Source organism: Coffea arabica, chromosome 2c, assembly GCF_036785885.1.
Source record: "Coffea arabica cultivar ET-39 chromosome 2c, Coffea Arabica ET-39 HiFi, whole genome shotgun sequence".
Taxonomy (NCBI): Eukaryota; Viridiplantae; Streptophyta; class Magnoliopsida; order Gentianales; family Rubiaceae; genus Coffea; species Coffea arabica.
The window spans coordinates 3,201,456-3,223,893 of NC_092312.1; the positions used below are offsets into that span (position 1 = coordinate 3,201,456).

The 22,438-nt window shown below is 40.3% G+C and overlaps 3 protein-coding genes across 4 annotated transcripts; 2 read left to right on the plus strand and 1 right to left on the minus strand.

The window, feature by feature from the left end:
* Positions 1-525: 525 nt before the first annotated feature.
* On the plus strand, positions 526-1,600 carry LOC113722672 (uncharacterized). Its single transcript, XM_027245933.2, has 2 exons — positions 526-756; positions 927-1,600. The coding sequence occupies exons 1-2, from the start codon at positions 700-702 to the stop codon at positions 1,494-1,496; spliced, it is 627 nt and encodes a 208-aa protein (XP_027101734.1). The 5' UTR covers positions 526-699; the 3' UTR covers positions 1,497-1,600.
* Positions 1,601-4,744: 3,144 nt separating this feature from the next.
* On the plus strand, positions 4,745-5,549 carry LOC113720380 (uncharacterized). The gene is made up of 2 exons (XM_027245261.2): positions 4,745-4,819; positions 4,947-5,549. Exons 1-2 carry the CDS (start codon positions 4,745-4,747, stop codon positions 5,547-5,549), a joined length of 678 nt encoding a protein of 225 aa, XP_027101062.1.
* On the minus strand, positions 5,312-9,932 carry LOC113725126 (uncharacterized). 2 transcript variants are annotated; one of them, XM_027248119.2, is made up of 5 exons: positions 9,175-9,932; positions 8,247-8,507; positions 7,165-8,034; positions 6,306-6,810; positions 5,312-5,412 (listed from the first exon to the last, which is right to left on the minus strand). In XM_027248119.2, exons 1-4 carry the CDS (start codon positions 9,602-9,604, stop codon positions 6,329-6,331), a joined length of 2,043 nt encoding a protein of 680 aa, XP_027103920.1. In that variant the 5' UTR covers positions 9,605-9,932; the 3' UTR covers positions 5,312-5,412; positions 6,306-6,328. The 2 variants fall into 2 exon arrangements, with proteins under 2 accessions (XP_027103920.1, XP_027103919.1); XM_027248118.2 differs by lacking the exon at positions 5,312-5,412 and having other exon boundaries at positions 6,002-6,810.
* Positions 9,933-22,438: the final 12,506 nt, after the last annotated feature.

Genomic DNA, 22,438 nt, shown 5'->3' on the forward strand with positions numbered 1-22,438 from the left:
GAGAGGCAAGCAGACAGCAGTTTCACGCCTCAGATCATTTGTCATCGATTTCATGCAATATATGACCAAATTCAATTCCCATTTTATCATCAGAACCATTCTTTCTTTTGCCTTACTGTTGTTCACTAGTAGTTTGATTCGACTTGCAGCAATTTTTTTAGCGAATCGGTGTCAGGTCTGGGACCAGCATGGTTCTCATTTTTCTGTCTCTCGTGATAAATGATTTATACGAATTTCTCCAATATCCCTTGCTGCAATATAAAATTCAGATTGTTCCCTTGACGCATAGCATCACAATGAACATAAGAATATCTTGGGAAACGGTTTTTAACGCTAGTGATTTATTATGACCATCGTTTGATCGGACTTGAGCTAAATGCAACAGAATACGGTGGAGTTTAGGTAGCTCCACAAAGTAAGTACTGCAGACACAGATGAATAATTTCTCTGGCATCTTGTTTCTAAATGGATTAAATTCACCCCTCATTCCTTGTTCATCATTATTATAGATTGAACATGACCAGGTCTAGTAGTCCCTTTGGCCATACCTGTAACTTACCTTGAATTGAATGCTGCATGCTGTAATTAGAAGCAGACAAATAAGAAATTCATCCCTTTATAAAGCAGGCTTGGCTGTCTTCTACTCCCTGAAAGTGGGCTCAAAACAGATAGGGAGACTGACAAAGCCTGAAGGGGAAGATGGCGAGCTGGTCTGTTGAAAATGCGACTGGAGCCTATCTCCGAGCAGTGAAAATGGTGAGATTGACATGCACATGAGATAGCTATTATTGTTACTTTTCTTGCATAACTGGTGCCATAGGCCACTTGAGCTCACTGATGATGTCCATTTCATTAGTATAAGATGCAGGTTGCTATAAATCAAGGCAAGATGCGTACACTTGTTTAACGTTTCTTAACGATTACAGACAAAAGGTGCCAAGGAGCCAGATGCAGCGGAGTTCATTTCGGCACTCGCTGCTGGCAACAATGCACAACTTATGGTTATTGCGTGTGCAAGTGCGGCCGATTCAATCACACTGGCCCTGGTAGCTGCTGCGCTGCAAACTGGTGGTCAAGTCATATGCATTGTTCGTGGAGTTCATGAACAACACTCCTCAGAAATAGCCCTCGGCGATAGTGCAATACATGTCAAGTTTGTTATTGGTGACGCCCTAAATTTACTCAGCAATGACTATAGAGAAGCTGATTGCATCCTTATAGACTGTTATCTCGAGAATTGTCAGCGTATTCTTGAAACGGTGAAAGTGATTAGCAGGAATGCTATTGTTATTGCATACCATGCATGTTCCATGGGCTCATGGAGGTGCCCGCAGGGGTTGAAAGCTCATTTGTTGCCCATAGGAGAAGGCTTGCTAGTAACCAAGATAGCTGAAAATGTTAACAAGAGTAATAGATCTCCTGTTTCAGGCAAGAAGAGTCGTTGGCTGGTTAAAATTGACAAATGCACAGGTGAAGAGCATGTGTTTCGGGTTTGATCTTCCTGGGAACTAGTTGCACTTCAGCTCTCCAAAGCTTGTACTCGGTGGTGGCTGTTCATTTTATGTTTACCAAAAATCAAATAAGATAAAGAGAACTGATATTAGAGATGACACGGATTTGCTTAAGCTTAATTGATAACTTAATGCGCAGCATAATTCTGAAACTGCAAATAATGAAGATTGCAGCACCTATCTGCTATTTCAGTAGTGGACTACTTATCTAGCTAATTCTTTTGAAGCTCTGAGTTACTGGGCAATACTTCCTCCAAATTTCACAACTATATCACAATTTAGTGCATCACAGATGCGAAACATTGGGGCGGATCAACTTATCAAACACCCTTTGTTAGTATATCTGACAATCAACCGACTGCTTAAACATGAAACCACCAAAAGAAATAAAAAAGACTTGCGTCGAATTTACCTGTTTCATGACAAATCTATGAACGTTTCGCTATTTTTCCCCTTGTCCATCCTTGGTGTCAACACTATGGACTGGCATCGTATAAACACGCATCTGTTGACATTAAAGTCGTCCAATAATTATCCCTAAACCTCAGATCTTGAACGAATACCTCAATTCTCTGCTGCATAGCTCAAGCTTGCTGCGGACATACGTGCACATCCTGTAGACCTTTCCAAGTACTGCAGCAACATAATAATATTTCGGCATTTTTGACACCTACCGAGCTTAAATCAGTCTTTAGATGTTTTCAGCATCCGTTTTGAATTAATGTTTGTGGATGTTGAATGTGACAAAGGGCCAGGAGGGTTGTTAGTGCTACTACTGATAGACGGTTTATAAACCTTAATCGAACCACCTACATGCACTTAGCCAACTTACGTGCATTCTCATTTGCAAAATGTATACACTGTAGACTCTGATTATACAATGAATCATGATAATTGAAGAATAGCTGGAATCTTTTCCCAAAACAATTTCTTGCCTCTGTTTCATAGAGCATAAGGTAGGTTAGTCAAATATATCAAAATAAAATAGTTCCATTGAGAGGGAAGAAATTTCCAAGAAGTGTGTGCTGTAATCCAAGAGAAAAATGCACGTACAGACTACAGTATATGTTTTATCATGACCAATTAAATTTTTCCCCCAGTTGCCTGATCTATTCAGCAGAATCAGAGTAATGGGACCTCCCGTTGTGCAAGAAAGACCAAAAGACACAGAATTTAAGCACGTTGTTTCTCTGTCAATCAATGTGTTTTCCTGGGCGACAACTTGACCGGATCTAGATCTCTGCAAGGCTATCCAGAGGCAAGATTTACACTTAGCAACTCTGCTTCTGCAGTGCTAGATTTTTTAATGCTTTGGTTCCTTGAAGGGTACAGGTTCTGTAGACGAAACTAGAGTTTCTAATCGAGTTAGCCACATGCATCCATATGTTATGCATGCTGTCGTCTTTTGCTCTGTATCGGATGACAGTACTGATGAAGAGTGACCTTGCAGTATGGAGAACGAGGCATCAGTTGATGCCCCGTCTTGTCCATGATACAAATCCTCACCTTCTTACTAAATTCTTGAGACAGGTCCAAGGAGAAAATGGTCCCACTTTTGGTCCATTTTAGGCTTTAGATCTACTGATTTATGACAGTAATAGCTGTGGTTGAAGATTGAATTAAGTTGTTTAAGATAAAAGCAAAAAGTTAACAGGCAAAATGCTACCTTCACCATATCCAAAGAAAGCTGGTGCGATGCTCACCCCCTCACCCCCCAAAAAAACTGATTGCCAATTCAAAAGTATTTCTTTTTTGTGTTGGGGGTCTAACGTACTTGATCGTACAATGCAATTTGCTGATTTTGAACGTATCTTGCGGAAGGATCAGATTCATGCAACAAAGCTGAATCATTTTCAGGGTTTTGGTTTGCCTCAGCACAGTGTTTGATGTTGCACTTCCTATTTGGATTCGCTCTGTCCAGAAGGAATCTTGATACAGCAAGGTTTTTCTGCCTTGTCTCTACAGATTAATTAGTATTAATACAAGATTACAAGTTGTAGTTCGTTGCTATTATTAACAATTTCCTCGAATTTCAATTGTCTGTCCAGCAAAGGACATGACAGCTAATGAGAGATTTCAATTATAAGGAGTGGTGCATTATATGATGAATTAATTGGATCCTCGATATGATCAGATTTGACAATTAAGTAATACAAAATTATTCTCAAAGCAGCCTCCACGAAATTTACCAATTCCTCCGCTTCCTCCCAGCCACCCTCTCCTTTTCTTTCCTTATCTTTCACATTTGGGCCTTTTGCCTCCTTCCATGCAAGTTAAAACTAGGGTAAAAAACAAAAAAGTCACCCATGATAAATCTAATATATAGAAAAATTCCCATGGTTTCAAAATGTATAAAACGACACTTCATGTTTTGAACTAAATTGTAAACGTGACGGAATCCGTTAAACTTAATGGAAATGACTTATTAGAACCTTAAAAAAAATTTATACCTAATTTTTAACAAATATACTTATTTTACCCTTTAACCCTCAATTCTCTCTCTCTAGAGAATAAAACAAATGATTTTGTTGAGTTGTCTTTTGCTTAATTATATCAGGGCATTTTTCATGCATTTCTGTTAAATTTAATGGATTTCATCACCTTTACAATTTAGTTCAAAATATGAGGCGTCATGTTGTACGTTTTGAAACCATGGAAGACTTTTTTATATATTAAGTTTATCACAAGGGGTGTTTTTTTGTTTTTCACCCTTAAAACAATTTTTTCCCTGAGCTAAGTGGTAGCTCAGAAAATAAGCATCTTTGATAGCGCTGTTTCGGTTCCATCTAACTTTCTTCCTTCTGAGATGGTGAAGTGGTCATAAAATGTGTCTAAACTATAAAGGGAAGCTTAAAGTCCTGAGGGAATGACTTCTGATATCTGGTAAAAGTAGAGAGGAAAAAAGTGTATACTGCCATTGATCAGGTTGAAGCTACAATATACAAATTCCACCATAACACTGCCTTCATTAACGGCATATTGCGGATTAAATAGTATAACGGTGACAGAAAGCATTGAATTTCCGGTCCAATTGATTCTGATTGACACTATTTTATACTATTCTTGATTTGTTTGGTTGCAATTCATTCTAATTTAATAGTGCCAGCGAAGCACAATACCTTCATTGTGGCGTATCCTTCATGGTCAAGTCTATATAAATGCAACACGAATGGGTGGGACGAGCGGTTCTATAATCCACATCCAAGGTCAAAAAAGTAATCAACTTCTCTAAAATGTCTAAGCAGGAAAACATGGGTTGCTGGTCTGCTGAAAATGCCACAAAAGCATTCCTTAAAACCATGAAAATGGTGAGTGCTATCAACTGCAAAATCTTCGAAGCTCCTATGAATTTTGCCTATGTTCCTGTATATGAAAATCAAATGTTATTAGCTTTCTTTTTAGCCTGTTATTGACCGTGACGTGACTTTTCTGCAGGGAAAGGGTACCAAAGAGCCAAATGGAGCAGAATTCATTTCAGCTCTTGCTGCTGGAAACAATGTGCAATTAATCGTTGTTGCATGTTCCAGCGTTGTGGACTGCACTACACTAGCCCTGGTGGCAGCGGCTCAACAAACCGGTGGACGTGTAATTTGCATCCTTCGTGGGCAAGAAGAACTAGATATATCTGAAAAGATCTTGGGAAGTAATGCAACTCAAGTTCAGTTTGTTATGGGAGACGCCCACATGATGCTTTCAAACTACTGCAAGGAGGCAGATTTCATAGCCATTGACTGTAATCTTGAAAACCATGGAGGAGTTCTCCGAACAATACAGGAAAGCACCAGGCAAAAGAACACCATAGTCCTAGGCTATAATGCATTTTGCAAGGGGTCCTGGAGGAAAGGCGGTTTGCACACTCAGCTGTTACCAATAGGGGAAGGATTGCTGCTGACAAGAATATCTGCAAATGCCAACTTTAATTATTATCCTGTCAAATCAGTGAAAACAAGCCACTGGGTTGTTAAAGTGGACAAATGCACTGGTGAAGAACACGTATTCAGGATCAGATCTCCTCAAGGAAGAGTTGTTAAAGCTTAAGATCAGCTTTGTGTCCCAATATAATCAAGTTCTTGGAGAGCAGTACTTCAGGCTCTTTTTCGGTTTAAATGAGTATTCTTTACGGTCTTACTGATGACAAATGTAAATCGCAAATTGATGTAATATACTCCTAATAAAAGTTTATACAAACTTTTTGTAGAGTTTAATTGATTATCATATTCTTTTTCCAGGTGAGACGATATTACATCACTATTTGCTTTTTGGTTCCAGATGAGAGATATACTTTCATCTCTGGTCGATCTTGATAAATGCTAAAGGTGGTTAGAAAACAGAGAAATGAGAGAAGCGAGAGACTTTAAAAGACTGCTAGATACATATTCAGTTATTCACAACATGTGAGAAAGGTGAACGGTTAATTCAATGCATCATGCAGCTGGAAATATGTGATTTCTCCAAGTCGAAAAAGGCGAATAGGTTGTGACACAGAAGGAAAAACCAACACCCACTAATATCACATCAAGTTTAGCCCTCAGTGAGAGGACTCTGCATTACAATCTCTCTAAAGAGTCCGTCATCAGTAAGTGGTTAGTTGCAACCTACACATAAATCATGATTAGCATTCAAACAGTAGGTTGCGACACAAGTAAAAACCACTACTAGCTAATTTCACATAAAGTTTAGTCCTCATTGAGAGTACTTTGCATTACAATCTCTGTAAAGAGTCCGTCATCTGTAACTGGTTAGTAGCAATCGACCACAAATCATGATTAGCACGGAACATTACAAAATCAATACCTGTGAATAAGAACCTTTGAGTTCTAGGAAAAGTTAGTGCAGTTACCAAGCTCCTGTAGAACTGTCTCAATTCCAGGTCTTTCCTCTGGAGATTCATGGATACACCACAAAGCAACCTTCCCAACCCTTATGGCCTCAGGTTCAGAGAACTTTCCATGGAGATTTCTATCCATGAAGTCCTGAGTTTTTCCTAAGTCAGCAGCAGCTTGCATTGAGCTGGTTACTTTTCGAACCCCAGAAAGGATTTGAAACAAAAGTACCCCAAATGCATAAATATCACTTTTCTCTGTAAACCGGCCAGTAGTACTGTACTCAGGAGCCAAATATCCCATCGCAGCGCTATCCTTGAGTGTTGAGAAGACAGTATCATTAGTAAGTAATTTGTGGAGACCCGAATCAGAAAGCAAAGGTCTGTTTCGTTGATCAATCAGCACACTCGCAGCAGAAATGTTTTGGTGAACAATGGCTGGTTTATTCACCTTGTATCCATGTAAATACTCAATACCTGCTCAGAAAATGAAAAGAGAAAAAAAGTTAGCTAAATTAGCAATGAAGCCTATGAACACATTATGTGAAAACATGCCAGTACGTATCTTACTCCTTTGTTCAAATGGTAATCAAGAGAGACAAGTTTCAAAAGTAAAATTAAACGTGAAATAAAAGAGAAGTTTTTTGAGATACTAGTCTGATGTTACTAATTTGGTGCAGCATTTACTGCTAATGCACTTGAAGGAAATGTATTTTCTGAGTGATTTATGAGCTTGCAAAATTGTTTTGACCTTTGAAACTTTTACGTCTTCAAACATGCTTCTGCATCAACTGACTAAATTCTCTGAGAAGTACCAGAAGATAAACTCACCTCTTGCAATTCCATTGATTATTGAAACTCTTGTTGACCAGTCAAGGACATGATCACTGCCATCCACAACATCAAAATACTGCAACAAATTTCCATTTTGAACAAAATCATAAATAAGAAAACACTCTTTCCGGTCTTTGGAACAGCAGAAGCCTCTTAGACGAACCACATTCTCATGCCTCAACGAGGTTAGTATGTTCAGTCCCTTTAAGAACTCTAATTCCTCTGACTTGCAGCAAGTTTTTGAAATGCTTTTAACAGCAACAACTGATCCATCTCTTAGGCTTCCTCTATAAGTAGCAGAGAAGTAGCTTTTACTCAATAAGTTTTTCTCGGCAAAGTACCTAGTAGCTGATTCCACCTCTTCCAGATTAAACCTGAAGCTCTGCATAAACTCTTGGGAGACATCACCAAAATGTCGACCCTCCGCGAGTGGATCCCACCCACTGGGATATTCAAGGCTGATAAGCGGAGAACCATTCTTCCTCTGAGCACCCTTGGCATGATCAGTAGGCAGGCGGCTATCTTGTGCATCCGATGCATTCTCAAGTTTTTGTTTGCGATGATAATGTGAGAAACTGAGAATTCCGATAACTAACACAATGATACAAACCACAAGTACTCCAACAATAACAGAAGCCTGCAAGGCTTTAGACGATTTTGAGCAATGAGTTTCACTGCAGTTCAATCTTAGATTAGCTGTCTCTGGAATGTCTCTTGTTGACAGACCAGTTGGGCCACCACCATAAGGTTCAGGTCTACTTGGATTCGGGCGATCTGAAGCAGTGCAAGCCCTTAAAGATGAAAAACCAGCTCCACATAAACCTGGGTTGTTCTCGTATTGAAATCCTCCAATCAATCGCTTCAAAGCTGCATCCACCATTAAAAGATCAAAATGACGTCCCTCACCCATAAGTTAAAAATCTGATGGTACATAAATTTTCATAAATAGCTTTGAACCAGTAAATTATTTTTCAACTAGCATTTGCCCCCCCCCCTCCCTTAAGAGTTCAAAGTAAACATATTTTCATGGACTACAAGAAATGTATGTCTCTAGTATAATATTGGGTGAATAAGATTACCATTAGGAACATTTCCAGAGAGTGAGTTGTTTCGGACGTCTAGAACTTCAAGAATTGGAGCATCAGCTAATTTTGTCGGGATTGAGCCAAATAAGCGATTAAAACTCAAGTCTAGTCTCATCAACGACCCCAAGTCACCTAAGCTTGCAGGGATTGCACCAGTTAACTCATTAAATTGCAAAGCAAGAACATTTAGCTTCTTTAGAGCCCCCAGCTGCGTTGGTATACTTCCAGTAAATTGATTATAACAAAGCTGCAAAACTACACAGCAACAGCAGAGCCACAAGGAAACGTTTAACACAGTGCAAGGCTAAACAGTAAATACAAAACAAAAATTGCACTGACTACGTAAAGATTTAAACTTTTCTCATGAAGTTCCAGATTGTGTCTTCAATTTGAGTATATAATTCACGCGGGATATAAAGAAAAGACAAAAATTTTATAAAGAGAACCAACCTAATGACTAGGATTGAAATTATTAACATACAAAGCCACATATCAAACTGAGTGAACACACTAAACTCAACTTATAAAGAGAGAATACAGTTCAATTTTTTCTCTCGCCCAAAATTGAAAAGAAAAAGTTGAAAATTTTCACTACTAAAAAAGAAAAAGAAGTAAAAGAAATTATAAAAGCACTTGCACAGTTCATATTATTAAGTTTGGACCTCAAGAGTGATAAAGCTACAATAACATGCAACAGATTTTAGCAACTAGAAAAAATAACTTGAAGTTTTTTCTTGCTCACATTATGCTAGTAATCCTGTCTACTCCGATGACCGACCCCTCCCCCTTCCGACGCAGAGAGAAAGAAAAGAAAAGGAATAAAGAATGAGCATTTTGCACAATAAGCTATGAGAAGAAAACCTCACAAAACTTAACACAAAAACACAGTTACGGAGGAGCACAGAAGGACTAAAATCTACACCTTGTAAGCTGTCCATATTTCCAAGTTCAGGAGGGATCTCTCCTGAAAGGTTATTAACATTTAAATACAAATCAGTGAGCTCGCTCAAGCTTGAAATTTCTTGGGGTATCTCTCCATACAGAGCATTGTAGTGCAAGTACAGCCCAGTCAAGTATCTGAGCTCAGCAACTGCCGGACACAGCTTCCCTGAGAGCCCTTTACCTTGCAGAGAAATATTAGCAACCTGACCCCTGCGATTACATGCAACTCCCACAAACGAACCACCACACGGGTCACCTGATCCTGTCCATGAAACAAGCAACCTGCTTTCTGGATCAAGACTGGCCTTTAGGCTCATCAAAGCTCCCAACTCTGCATTCTTGGAAAATGCCCGCCCACAGCAGAATACTAGGAGGTGAAGCATGAAGAATAGAAACGGTGAGGAACCCATTTCCGGTTCTAGCTCAAAGTAGCAGTGAAAGTAGTCTTTGAGGTTTTCTTGCCCTGTTTCCTTATCTTTTCCTGATTTTTTGGGTTCCCTCTTCTTCTTCTTCTTCCGTTATGTTTGATTTGTTGTCTCTTCCTTTTTTTATTTTATGGAATGTTAAAATATAGTGACGGAAGGGGTTATAAAATCGGCGTTGGGCGTGCCTGATACAGATGCGATAGTAACGTGACAGAGTTGTTTACAGTGTTCTTCGATTCTTGTTTCTGACACTGTAGTATTTTGACAAGGAGAAGAGACAAGAACCTCTAACATTTTGACCAGGAGAAGAGACAAGAACTTGCAGGGGCCTTCCATTCCATACTGCTAAATAGTAAAAAGGAAAATAAAATGAATAGATTGTGAAGTATTTGGATTTTGGACGCATAGGATTCTACCACGTCGTTGGAGAGGGCTCACTGTCAGATGGTAAAGAAAGTTGGCAAGATGGGACGAGGCCCAACAGATGTCTAGGATTGTATGATTTTGGTAAGCTTTATAAGGACAGGCATGCATGAGATAATCCTAGATTTAGGCATTTCTCCTTGCAGTGATTGCAGCATCTGAGCTGTATGGTAAAAATTTCATTTCAGTCAAGAGTTTCAACTTTTTTCTGTAAAAAAAAAAAAAGAGTAGAGAAAGTTCTTAAAAGTATTGTAAACAATATATAATTATTTAAGGTTGGTCTAATGAAGAGTGCCTAGCATATAATCATAAATAAGTTAGATCAAACTTTCTTTAAATTCCTAACCTAGTTTTGAACCCAAACCTTCCAAAACAGCAATTTAATGTGTTTGGATACCTCATTATTTAGAATAAAATTTTGTTTGTATCATAAATATATTTTAATTAAATTTTTATCTTTTAAATTATATTTTTATAACATATACATCACATTATAAAAAATATGTTATACTATTATTTTATAAAAATTTCAAATGATCCTCTATCCAGAGTAAGTAACCTTGACTTGTTATGCGAAGAACTGCATGATGATAACACGTTATAGTAACATATATTTTGTATGTTTGGATAGAGTTATAATGTGTTTTATGATGTGATGTACGTGAAATAAACATATTATTGGAATGATAATAAGTGAATTGAAAAACGTGATTGTGATGCAATCAAATAACTTTTTGCAAATAATCTTTTATATCAAACACGTCAAGCAACATATTGAAAGATTTATTGGAGCTAGTAAAAAGTCTTAAACAAGACATTGCATTTTTATTATTTAGTTTACAAACTTGAGATTTTCTCAACAAATGTTTAGAATTTGATATATGAAAACCACACGAAGAAAATAACTTTATGATACCCACTTTCTTACGAGTTTTAGAATTTGTGATGATTAGAATCATATAGTTTGGATTGTAAATTATTTGAGATATTATGACTGTAACACTTTTTGTGATGTGAGGTATGTGAGATAAAAAGATAATTGAAAAGATAAAAAAATGTATTAAAAATTGTAATGGTGATGCAAACAAATATATTTGGACAAATAATCTCCTGTCCAAACATACCAATATAAAAGCATATGAAAGTAATACATGTATTTGTGCCCAAATTATTCAGTCAAAATTAACTTGTATTACTATTACATCTTTAGCTTCATTTTGTGTAGTAATCTTATTTACTAGTTAGGGTTGAAAGGCTTAAGAACGAGAGATTTTGAATTTCAAACTCTCGCTCACTCTCTGTTTAAAAAAAAAAAAAAAATTGGTAATTGTTACTTTTAATCTTTGATGAGGTAGGTAGAGATCACAATCGCAGGTCAGATATCAACTCTGACAGTCTTACGATGGGTCTAAGGACCACCTGATTATCCGACACTGCCAGACGCGCCCTTACAGAGAGTAGTTTCAGTCAATCCGGACGAGGAAATTCCATTCCAGTTACTTGGGCAACGGCATTGGAAATCCCGAATTCCCAGCGGGCATGGATCAGAAATGTCTAAGTCCTCTATCTAATTATGTTACCGGTAAATGAGAATTAATCACTGCTTTATAATTAGCAACCTGAGCCACTCGCTTGAGAGATTCAAAGCTCGTTTGTTGCTCACTCCTCACTCGCGACGCGTGTCAGATTTCTGGCATCACTGCCACCCGTATAAAATCTTGCCCAAGGGAGGCCTGAGCCTTTTGAAACATTTTCGGCCAATTCAACCGGCTGGTGTGCAGCTGGGAACCCTAGTTGGAAACACGTATTATGCGACTATATTGAATAAGACGGGAGTGAACTATTAAAGAAAATGTTTGTACAGTTATTAAGAACTTTATTATTGCATGATTAACTAGGACACATTATTAGTTGTGTATTAACAAAAAAAAAAAAAAAGAAAGAAAGAAAGTGAAAAGCCCCCAAAATAGAGAAGTGTTTAGCGAAAGCCAACATAAAACTCCTTTTGCCACTTTTTTAGTCCAGGTTAGCATGCTGCGTTCACGCTACCCGGAAAAGAAAAAACAAAAAGGAACCTTTCTATATATGCTCTAGTGTAATGGTCTAATGCTGTAGTATATATTTACCCCGTTTCTTATGCGTCGTCCATGTTTGCTGTTGCTTTCAAGGCCTGTATAGATCCAAGTGACACGGTCGTTTCGGGAGGTGAAGTGAAATTGTTGGTCCCTTTCCTTGAATCCCTGACAGGAGATGTTTCATGGCTGGACAAATTAAAGGGGCTCTAGCTCTTAGAGTTGCCGGCACATGTAGGTTTGGGAATTGGGAATCAGAGCAAAAAAATATATACATACATATATATATATATATATATATATTGTATTTTTGCTCCACCTAGTGATCAAATGGTTTGTGTGCCGTGAAAACCAATTCTTCTGCACTTTTCTTTACCGGAAGTAAAGATTTTATTATAAGATGTAGTAGTTCCATATATTGGACAGTGGAATCAATTCCTGGGTACCTGCACTTCACTAATTCCGAATGGCTCTGCAAAGTGACAAAGCATCTCTTACTTTTTATCCCCTTTTTTGAAGTAAGACATTCTTGTCTTTATAGTTGCTTTAAGCCTTTAAAGTTCAACCCACCAGCCACGTTCTCAGATTCCTTACACAACCGAGGATGGGCGCAGGAGTCGGGCCTGAAAATTGGAGACTGGGTAGGGTTCACGATGGGAAGGAAGGAGAAATGAGAACACGTCTTAAATTTCTAACACAGTTAGCATGAAGAATAAATTACTAGATAAAGTAAACGTAGTTGTAAGATGGTCAACCTTTGAGTAATTGCCATCATTAATAGATTCAATGAAAAAAAAAACATGAACGAAAATTGCGATGCAGTTTCAGTCATGCGTGACGTTAATGTAAAGATGCTTCATATACTACCAACTAGTTTCTGACAATAATTGTTTTTCACCGAGGTGAGATTGAACAATCCCCATTCGCTAAGGTCTTATGGAAACAATTTACTAGGATAGAAGACTGAAACTGGTAACCCATTTTTCATTTTTCCTCAGCCGAGAGGCCATGCCGTCTTATGTCCCCATGTAATAATACGCATGGCAGGCTGGCTGAACGAGACAGACAGCGCCTAATAATGCTGATGGTTCACTTCTTCAAAAAACCAATTCTTTTTATTTTATTTTTGGGCTAAATTTGAATGGTATCTTTCTGTACCATAGCTTTGACTCGTGGTCTTGTGATTGAAGTCGCTTGTGATGTACAGCCTATCCCACTTCCTTCAGTGAAATCAACGGTGTCGCTCTTTGAGGATGGCCATTCCGCCTTGAGAAAGCCGTATTCGGAATGATCATACCCCCGTCGTAATTATCTCAGCAGCTCGAGCTCGAGCTCGAGCTCGGTTGACCAAACTAGATCTCGAGTTCGAGCCGCTCGTTAGAGCTATCGAGTCGAATTCGAGTTTGAAAATATGATACTCGAAAGCTTGACGAACTTTATCGAGGTTTTTATAATATATATTTTAATTTTTATTATTGTGAAATGTCAATAATATCCTTTAGTTAAAATTATATATAAAATATTAATTTTTATTACTTGAGCTCGAATAAACTCGATTGAACTTGATTTGAATTGATTACATTTAATTAAACTTGAGCTCGAGTTCCATAAATTGATGTCGAGCTCGAATTTTAAAAGTTTGACGAGCTCGAGTCTCGAATTTTAAAAGCTTGACGAGCTCGAACTTAGTTATTTTGCCTCGACACTACTCGACAGTAGCCTTACTGTCGATGAGGTCCAAGATGTGTCGCATCACCTCATGGTGCACGAGTTGAATGTCGATTCTCAAGCATGCCCTATCAAACAAAAGAGGAGGCACTTCGGCCCAGAGCATATCAAAGCAGTAGGTGAGGAGGTGGATAAACTCTTGCTTGCAAAGATGATCAGGGAGGTGCAGTACCCGACCTGATTATCCAACCCACTCATAATAAAAAATGACACGGGGACCTGGAGAATGGGCGTTGATTTTACCAATCTAAACAAGGCTTGTCCTAAGAACTGCTACCCGTTGCTCAGAGTCAACGCCTTAGTAGACTCGGCAATGAGTTACAAAGTCCTGTGTTTCCTTGATACTTTCAAAGGGTATCATCAGATTGGGATGAGCGAAGAGAACCAGGAGAAGACGGCCTTCTACACAGATCAAGGTGTGTACTGCTACACCACCATGCTCTTTGGGTTAAAGAACGCCGAGACGACATATCAGCGCTTGATCAACCGAACTTTTAAATCTCAAATAGGCCGAAATATCGAAGCATACGTGGACAACATCCTCTTCAAAAGTGAAAAGACCTCAACTTTCTTATCTGACTTGAAGGAGGTCTTCGGGGTCTCTGTGACACCCGGATGATGTTGAATCCTAAGAAATGTGTTTTCGGGGTCACTTCGAAAAAAATCTTGGGATACCTCGTCTCGTGGCGGGGCATAGAGGCAAATTCTGATAAGGTGATGGTGATTCAGGAAATGTCTTCATCTCGGTGCGCCCGAAACGTGCAAAGGTTGACAGGACGATTAGCCGCTCTGAACCGATTCTTGCCGCAATCTGCTTCTAAGGCACTGCCCTTTTTTAAGGTATTGAAGAAGGCTGACAAGTTTTTCTGGACGAAAAAGTGCCAACAGGCCTTCGAACAAATGAAGAAGTATCTCCACCACCTCTCAACATTTATCTCACCTCGGCTTGGGGACAAACTAAACTTGTACTTGTCCGTCGCAAATGAGGCAGTAAGTGCTGTGTTAGTACGGGAGGAAGGTGGTCAGATGCCAGTTTATTATGTCAGCCGGATTCTTCAAGGGCATGAGACTAGATATACCCAAGCAGAAAAACTCGTGCTAACTTTGATTCACGCAACTCGTAGGTTGAATCCCTACTTTTTAGCTTACCACATCTGCTTGAGAACAGATCAGCCCCTCAGTCAGGTGTTATCGTGCCCCAAAACTTCTGATCGTTTTACTAAATAGGTCATTGAATTAGGAGAGTGCGATTTGTCTTATGAGCCCCGAATGGCCATCAAATCTCAGACTCTTGCTGACTTCCTAGCCGAATTCACTTTCAGCGAGGTGAAAGAGCCTTCCTCAACTTTAGCCGAGCCTCAGCAGTGGATCCTGCACGTGGACGATTGGTCCAATGGTGAGGGTAATGGGGCAGGTTTGCTCCTCGAAGACCCACAAGGGGAGCTGTGTTCGTATGCCATACGGTTTGATTTTACAGCCTCTAATAACGAAACCGAATACAAAGCAATCATCGCCGGCCTACAACTACCTTGTAGGCTCGGAGCTCGGCACATCTTGGTAAACAGTGACTCCCAACTCGTCGTGTGCCAGATACTTGGCGAATAAGAGGCCAGGGAAGAGGTCATGCAACGTTACCTCTCTAAAGTCCACCAATTAACTGCACATTTTGAGTCTTTCGAAATTCAAAAGATATCTCGATCGCAGAATATGCGGGCTAACGCTCTATCCCAGCTCGTTTCCACTTCTTTCTTTGATCTGAATAAAACGGTCCTCGTTGAGGTCTTGTCCGAGCAAGGCTATTTAGAAGAAATCGTGTGCCTCGTCTATCCAGGAGACACTTGGATGGCCCCGCTAATTCGGTTTCTCGGTTAGAGAGAACTTCTGGAGAACCGAGCCGAAGCAAGAAAATTTTAGCATAAAGCAGCCCGATATGCTTTTCGGTAAAATTTTTTGTACAAGAAATCCTACTTCGGCCCATGGCTACGGTGTATCACGCCAGAGGAAGGGAAAAGAACTCTTTAAGACATATACGAGAGGTTTTGTGGTGCCCACATGGGCCATCGGATATTGGTTAAGAAGGCCTTATTGCTTGGGTACTTCTGGCCTACCATTCGACGAGATGCCTAACTGTTAGTCCTTAGCTGCCCTTCTTGCCAACATCACACCCCTGAACACCACCAGCCAACCAACCTTATAATCCCTATTATCTCGCCATGGTTATTCGAACAATGGGGCACTGATATAATTGGTCTATTCCCTAGGGCCTCCGACAACTACGCTTATCTGGTAGTTGCGGTGAACTACTTCACCAAATGGGTCGAAGTCGAGCTCCTGAGAAGTATAACCGGCTTGGCCGTCCAAAAGTTTTTCTGGAAGCAGGTGATCTGTCGCTTCGGATTGCCCAGAGTAATCATCTCGGATAACGAGAAGCAATTCGCAAATAACCCTTCAAAGGCTAGTGTGAAAGCCCCGGTATTCAACAACATTTTACTTCGGTGGGACACCTTCAAGCCAATGAACAGGTTGAGAATTTCAATAGAACACTTCTCCATGGCCTGAAAACCAAGTTGCACTAAGTCGGGTCATCTTGGGTAGAGGAACTCCCCAGCGTCTTGTGGTCCAGCTACACAAAAAATCCCGTTTTCTCTAACTTATGGGTCTGAATCGGTGGTCCCCACCGAGTTCATCACTCCCAACCCCCGTATGGCGGCCTTCACTGCCGAGGTTAATGAAAAAGAGAGAAAAGTGGACCTCGATCTTGTCGAGAAAAAGAGGGACACCGCAGCTGTTAAAGTGGCACTCTACAAGAAAATTCCGGCTAGCTACTACAACGCCCGGATTAGGCACCTCCGGTTCAGCCTGGGAGATTTAGTTCCACGAAAAAACTCTGTTAATCGAGTTGAACCCCAAGACAAATTAGCTCTCAGGTGGGAGGGGCCGTACCGGGTCGTTGAGTCTAGCCAGAATGGCTATTGTAAATTGACTTACCAGGATGGCTCCTTAGTGCTCCGGACTTGGCATGCAGAAATCTCAAATTGTATCATCCATGAAAAATATGTTTTTTATTCAAAGAACTGCTTGCTATTTCTTGCAGTGTTTATTTTTTTCTTAGCATCTGTATCGTCTAACCAAAAAACAAGGGGACAAACGGGGTAGCAACAAAGAAGAAGTCGTTCTTAGACAAAAGAAGTCAATAGCATTAGTAAAAAAAAAGAAGAGTACAAAAATAAAAAGCCGAGGTCAGAGATGGATGCTCCTAAGCGTCCACTGCCTCGGCTAGTTACAAATATTTAGGGATGCATCTAAGCATTCCCTGTTCCGGTGCCGTCGCCTGTGCCAGAGCCGTTGCCTTTTCTTCCTGCCTCGTTGCCCCCAACCTCATCGCCTTCTAAATCGTACTCCAACAGCCATTGATTGAATTCCTCCTGGACCTTGGCTAGGTCTCTGTCGGTCTGGATACTTTCCGCCAGTGATCGCATAATTCCTTGGCGTTTTCATTGAAGTTACGTTTGTTTTTTAGGGACTCCAACTGTTCGACGGTAAGGAAAGATGCCGCATCATTAATCACCGAGATATATCCAAACATGAAACTCAATAGCGTTAGCTCGCCGAGATCACGCGTGAAGGGCTCAGATTTGCGAAAGGCCTTCACGGCCGAGGTGCCTGCCTTCTCTATATTTTCCTGAGCTGACTACTCCTCTTGGATGTGTCTATCTTTTTCTTCTTCAAGAGCGATTTTTAGAGAGTTGTTTGTGGTCTCGACTTGCTCTTGACTAGCTACTGCCTTATCACATTCCTGCTCAGTGGCCTTCAACTTCTCTTCCAACTCGGCAACCTTCTTTTGAAGCTCCGAGGATGGCTGGTAGTGCTTGAGCAGATTCGTGTAGCGTTGGGTCATCTCGGACAAGAAGGCTGTAGTAGAAGCCCACGCTATCGAGGCGCTTTGCATCAATTCGGGAGATGTGAGTTTTCTGGCATAAACATGGTCCCTCGGAAGAACAAAGTGCACGATCAGCTCGTGAGCAATCTTGGAATTTTTACAGCGGTCGTTCACATTCAGATTCCACTCCGGGCACCATTGTGCGCCGAAGTGCCTTTGATCCTCTCCAGCTTCCTGGGGCTGCACATGATGAAGGTTCCACAAGGATGACCCAGTTACGGGGACTTCGGGAATAGGAGTCACACCTTGGCCCGGAGGTGGGGAGGCTATCATCACACCTCGGGTGGCCACCCCTATCGAAATAGCCGAGGTCCAGGATGCCTCGCCTGGAGTTATCACCGAGATGGGGCGGCTAGTCGCAGTAGTTTTCTTTCTCGGTAGAACAGATGTTCCAGCGGTTGTCTTCCGCTTTGCTAGCCTTTTGTTCACTACGGCCGCCCCCGAGGAAATCAGGTCGGATACCCTCGTCACTGCATGAAAGAGATGTGAGACTATTTAGAATCAAACAAAGGTAAAGACGATAATGAATAGAAATGTACAGGGTTTCTTAAGCCTAGTAGAGAAGAAAGGAGTGTGATCCGGGCTGATTAAAACTCAACTGATTCACCCATTTACAAGGACTGCCTCGGGGAAGACCCAACTGTTAATCCTGAGACTCGATCCCATCAGCTTTTGAAAATTGTCTTCCTCCAAGTTCCCAAGAGAGGTATCCTTTGCCGGAGTGGGGGGCCTCCACTAGAACCCCCTCGGAAAATCCTCAGCCAAAATAAACAAGAAGTTGCACTTCCACTCCTTTATTGAAGTGGGAGCATCGACTACTAACTTCGGGACTCTATTTCCAAAGTAGAACCACCCCTTATCGCTTCCGCTGTTCTTAATAGTATAACATCGGCGAAAGGGGTTGATCGTGGGGACTATTTCTTGATGTCGGCACAACATTTCAAAACCGACCAAGACCCGGACTGCATTGGGAACGAGTTGGGTGATTCTCACCCCCCAATATCTGAGACAATCCCGGAAGAACCTGGTGGTCGGCATTCTGAGTCCGACCTCCAGTTGGTCCGCGTAGATGGTAACCCTTCTCTTCGAAGGACGTTTTACCGTTTAATTCGGTCCGGGTGGACGAATACTGTAATCACCTCGGAAGGGGTATTTGAAGACCAATGCCACCCTCAAGGCTTCACCCATGATACTGTTGAACATGGGGGGGTTGGCCATAGTCGATGGCAGACAGATCCGGAGGAGTAGCTGGTTCAAGCACTCCCTCGCCGTGTGGCACCTCGGTCCCAAGCTCGTCATTGTAAAGCACCTCAGATTCTTCTGGGCTTTGTGATTGTGGAGTCCCGGCTTCATAGGACGCCTCGGCTGTAGACTCCCCCGGGTGAGACGAGGTTCCTTCCCCGGGGTTAGACGAAGTTCCCCCCTCCTAGGTTGGATTGGGCCTTTCTGCCCCAGAGAAGTTCGGCCTAACCGTTTTTTTATGAGTATAGACTGTGCATGCCATTAGCTAAGGAAGAGAGACGAACTTACTGTTTCTAAGAAGATTTGAGTTTTCTGCTGTAGCGTCATCTCGAGAAGCTGTTCAAATGGACAAATGGTAAGAAGTAAAAAGTGAAGAAGGATGAAAAGTGACAAGAGGACCCCCTATTTATAAAGGGGGGAGGAAAATCGAATGACTGTACGTTGAACTTGTACAGGAATGCGTGTCTTCTCATTTATTAGCTCCCGCCATTTTGACCGACGGTTGCCTGACCCTCCGTCTTCCTGACCTATGTCACTCCACGTCTTATCAGTCAGTTAGACAGTTATCCCATCATCCTTTTCTGACCTATGTCAATCCACGTCTCATCAGTCAGTTAGACAGTTATCCCATCATCCTCTTGACTCTTCGTATTTTGCGCGTTATCATTATAGCGTCTAGGGGCTTTCCCATCATTTTCCTGTAAAAGTCTCGGCAAGCTACCAGTAACTGATACTCTACCGAGGTTTGAGGGGCTTATTGAAGATGGTCATTCTGCCTCGGGGAAGCCGTAGGGTACCCCAGTTTGGAATGATCATCCCCCCGTCATAACTACCTCGATTGGGCTAACATCCTGATGACTGAGGTGACTTCGTCGTCTCGCTATCACCTCGGCCTGGTACTGTGAGGTGTGGGTCAAGGGTCTGACCACCAAACAGTCGTGGATGTAACCCCTGACACTGTACACTGTTCTGACACCCTGCTTTCTATACAGATTGGTCACATCAAGGTGATATGCTGTCTCTATCAGTCTTCCAGGGGCCTGGACCCCATCGTCTGTACCTTCAAACTGTCCCCTATAAATAGCCGAACATCTCACTGAGAAAAGGGACGAATCTTGGGTAAAGGAAAGAGTCTACTCTCTATCTCTCTAAAACTACTCCCATATTAGTATACCACTAAACTAACTTAATCTTCAGAGGAAGACCGGGGGATTCAGCCCCACTTCTGACAATCTAAGCAGTTGATCCTTGATTAGCTACTCCACCAATCCAGCGTACGCTCTCGATAGCTGGAGCAGCTCGTCTGGTCAAAAGTTACCTCTTCACTCTTCAATCAGTTGCCAATAGATCTCTAACAAGGAAATGCAAATTCGTTTTCTGTAAGAGAACAGATCGTTATTGCACTTTCATAGTCTCGTCGGTCAAGAGAGTTAAAAATGAGCCATTCTCATTTAAAAATGTGAGAACTCTTGATGCACATCTAGATGCACATGTATAGATATTTGAACTCTTGACTGAAGTCATACCTGCACGTCGTGTTTTATGTGATGACCAACTCTATTCCACTTTCATAATCAAAATCTAATAAATTTTAACAAAGAAATTAACAAAAATTTCATAGCTCAATATTGCATTAATAAATGCAAATAATTTGTATCATAAAACATTAATTTGGCGTGGGTTGAGAATTTGACTAAATTGCTCTATTTAAAACGATTTGCACTTCTACGGAGTATCTTTTGTTTTGGTATAGTAGGTTTCAACACATCGCCTCTAAGATACAACAGCCCAACATTTTTCTTACTATAGTCTACTCTAATCTACACTATTGAAGTAAGACAAAAACCTCACATAACATCGTTCTTTATCCTATAAACTCCAATAGCAGTGAGTAGAAGAAAAATAGAAAATAGTTCAAAGATAGTAAAGTATGTGTTGTGACTTGATTGATAGAAGCGTCTATTTGTAGGTTGAAAAATTAGGAGTATTAAAATACCAACATTACGTGGAATAAATATATCATATTTTCAACGACAAATTAAAAATGCGAGATTCATTGTCTCATGGTAAAAAATTTACTAAATGAATTCATAAACCTGCTCATTATATAGGTTACACAATTCAAGACATCAATCTCATTTTTAAAATATAAGTTACAATTTTGAATAATTGAATTTGTAGCTACAAATTTATTAAAAAGTTTATAATTTATTATGTTTGAATTTAAAATAAACATATGATATTTTTTTATTAAAATTCCAACAAACTCACTTAAAGCGAGTTGATTATTTATGGAGTTATTTGACTAGCCCAAAATGGGAAACAATCGTTACTTCTACACTTGCTCAAACATGCAATTGAACGGGGATAGAGAAGAAGCACAAGCACATGAGATTCCACCTGCAAGCATTTGGTTTATAATCGAAAGTTCATAATAAAGTTGAATTTGGATTACAAGTTATTTTCTCAAAATTTGAAAAATATATCTGAAATTTGTATGACCTAATACAATAGCATAGTTCTATAAAAAAGAAAGTGGGTGAATTTTTTCTTTTTTGATACAGCATTTATGCTCAAATATTGAGAGAGGTTCTCAAGAAATTGAAATTAAACTTTCAATCATAAACAAGATACATAAAGTGCTTTGTTGAGCCTCAAACGAGTAAGGGGGCATTTCTTTCCGAAAGTAACTTCTGTTGGCTTTCTTCTACTTCCGAGACGACAAAAGTTTATTTGCTTTTCCTGCATCTAGAATAGGGCTGCAAACGAATCGAGCTGCTCGCGAGCGGCTCGAGTCAAGCTCGAATCGGCTCGAGTCAAACTCGAGTTCGAACTCGAGCTCAGAATATTAAGCTCGTTAGCTCGCGAGCCGGCTCGCGAGCTTGAATATATATATATATATTTTTTATTTTATTTTTATTTAATAATAAAATTACGTATATTATATATATTTTTTATTTTCATAGTAAAATTACGTATATATCCTTAATATTTTATTATTTATTAAGAAAAAAATATTATTTTATTTATTTTTTTAAAAATAAAATAATTATTTTTTATTTTTTTCGAGCTCGGCTCGACTTGACTCGAGTCGAGCTCGAGTTTGAAAATTGCCGGCTCGTCGAGATCGAGATTGATAAAATTTAGTCGAGACTCGGCTCGATTAGTTCAAAACTCGACTCGATTCGACTCGTTTGCAGCCCTAATCTAGAACGGCTCTGGGAGATGATGTCACGAAGCCCATTGGAATAGCCAATGGACAAATTCCATTGTATTACATCCCACTGGACACTGTCAACGTTCATCAAAGAGTGGTACTGCCATACGGGGCTAGGCCTTGGCCCATTGTCACAGTCTTTAAGTTGCTGGTTGCTACACTACTGTCTCTCAACTTTTCATATTTACAATTTTACC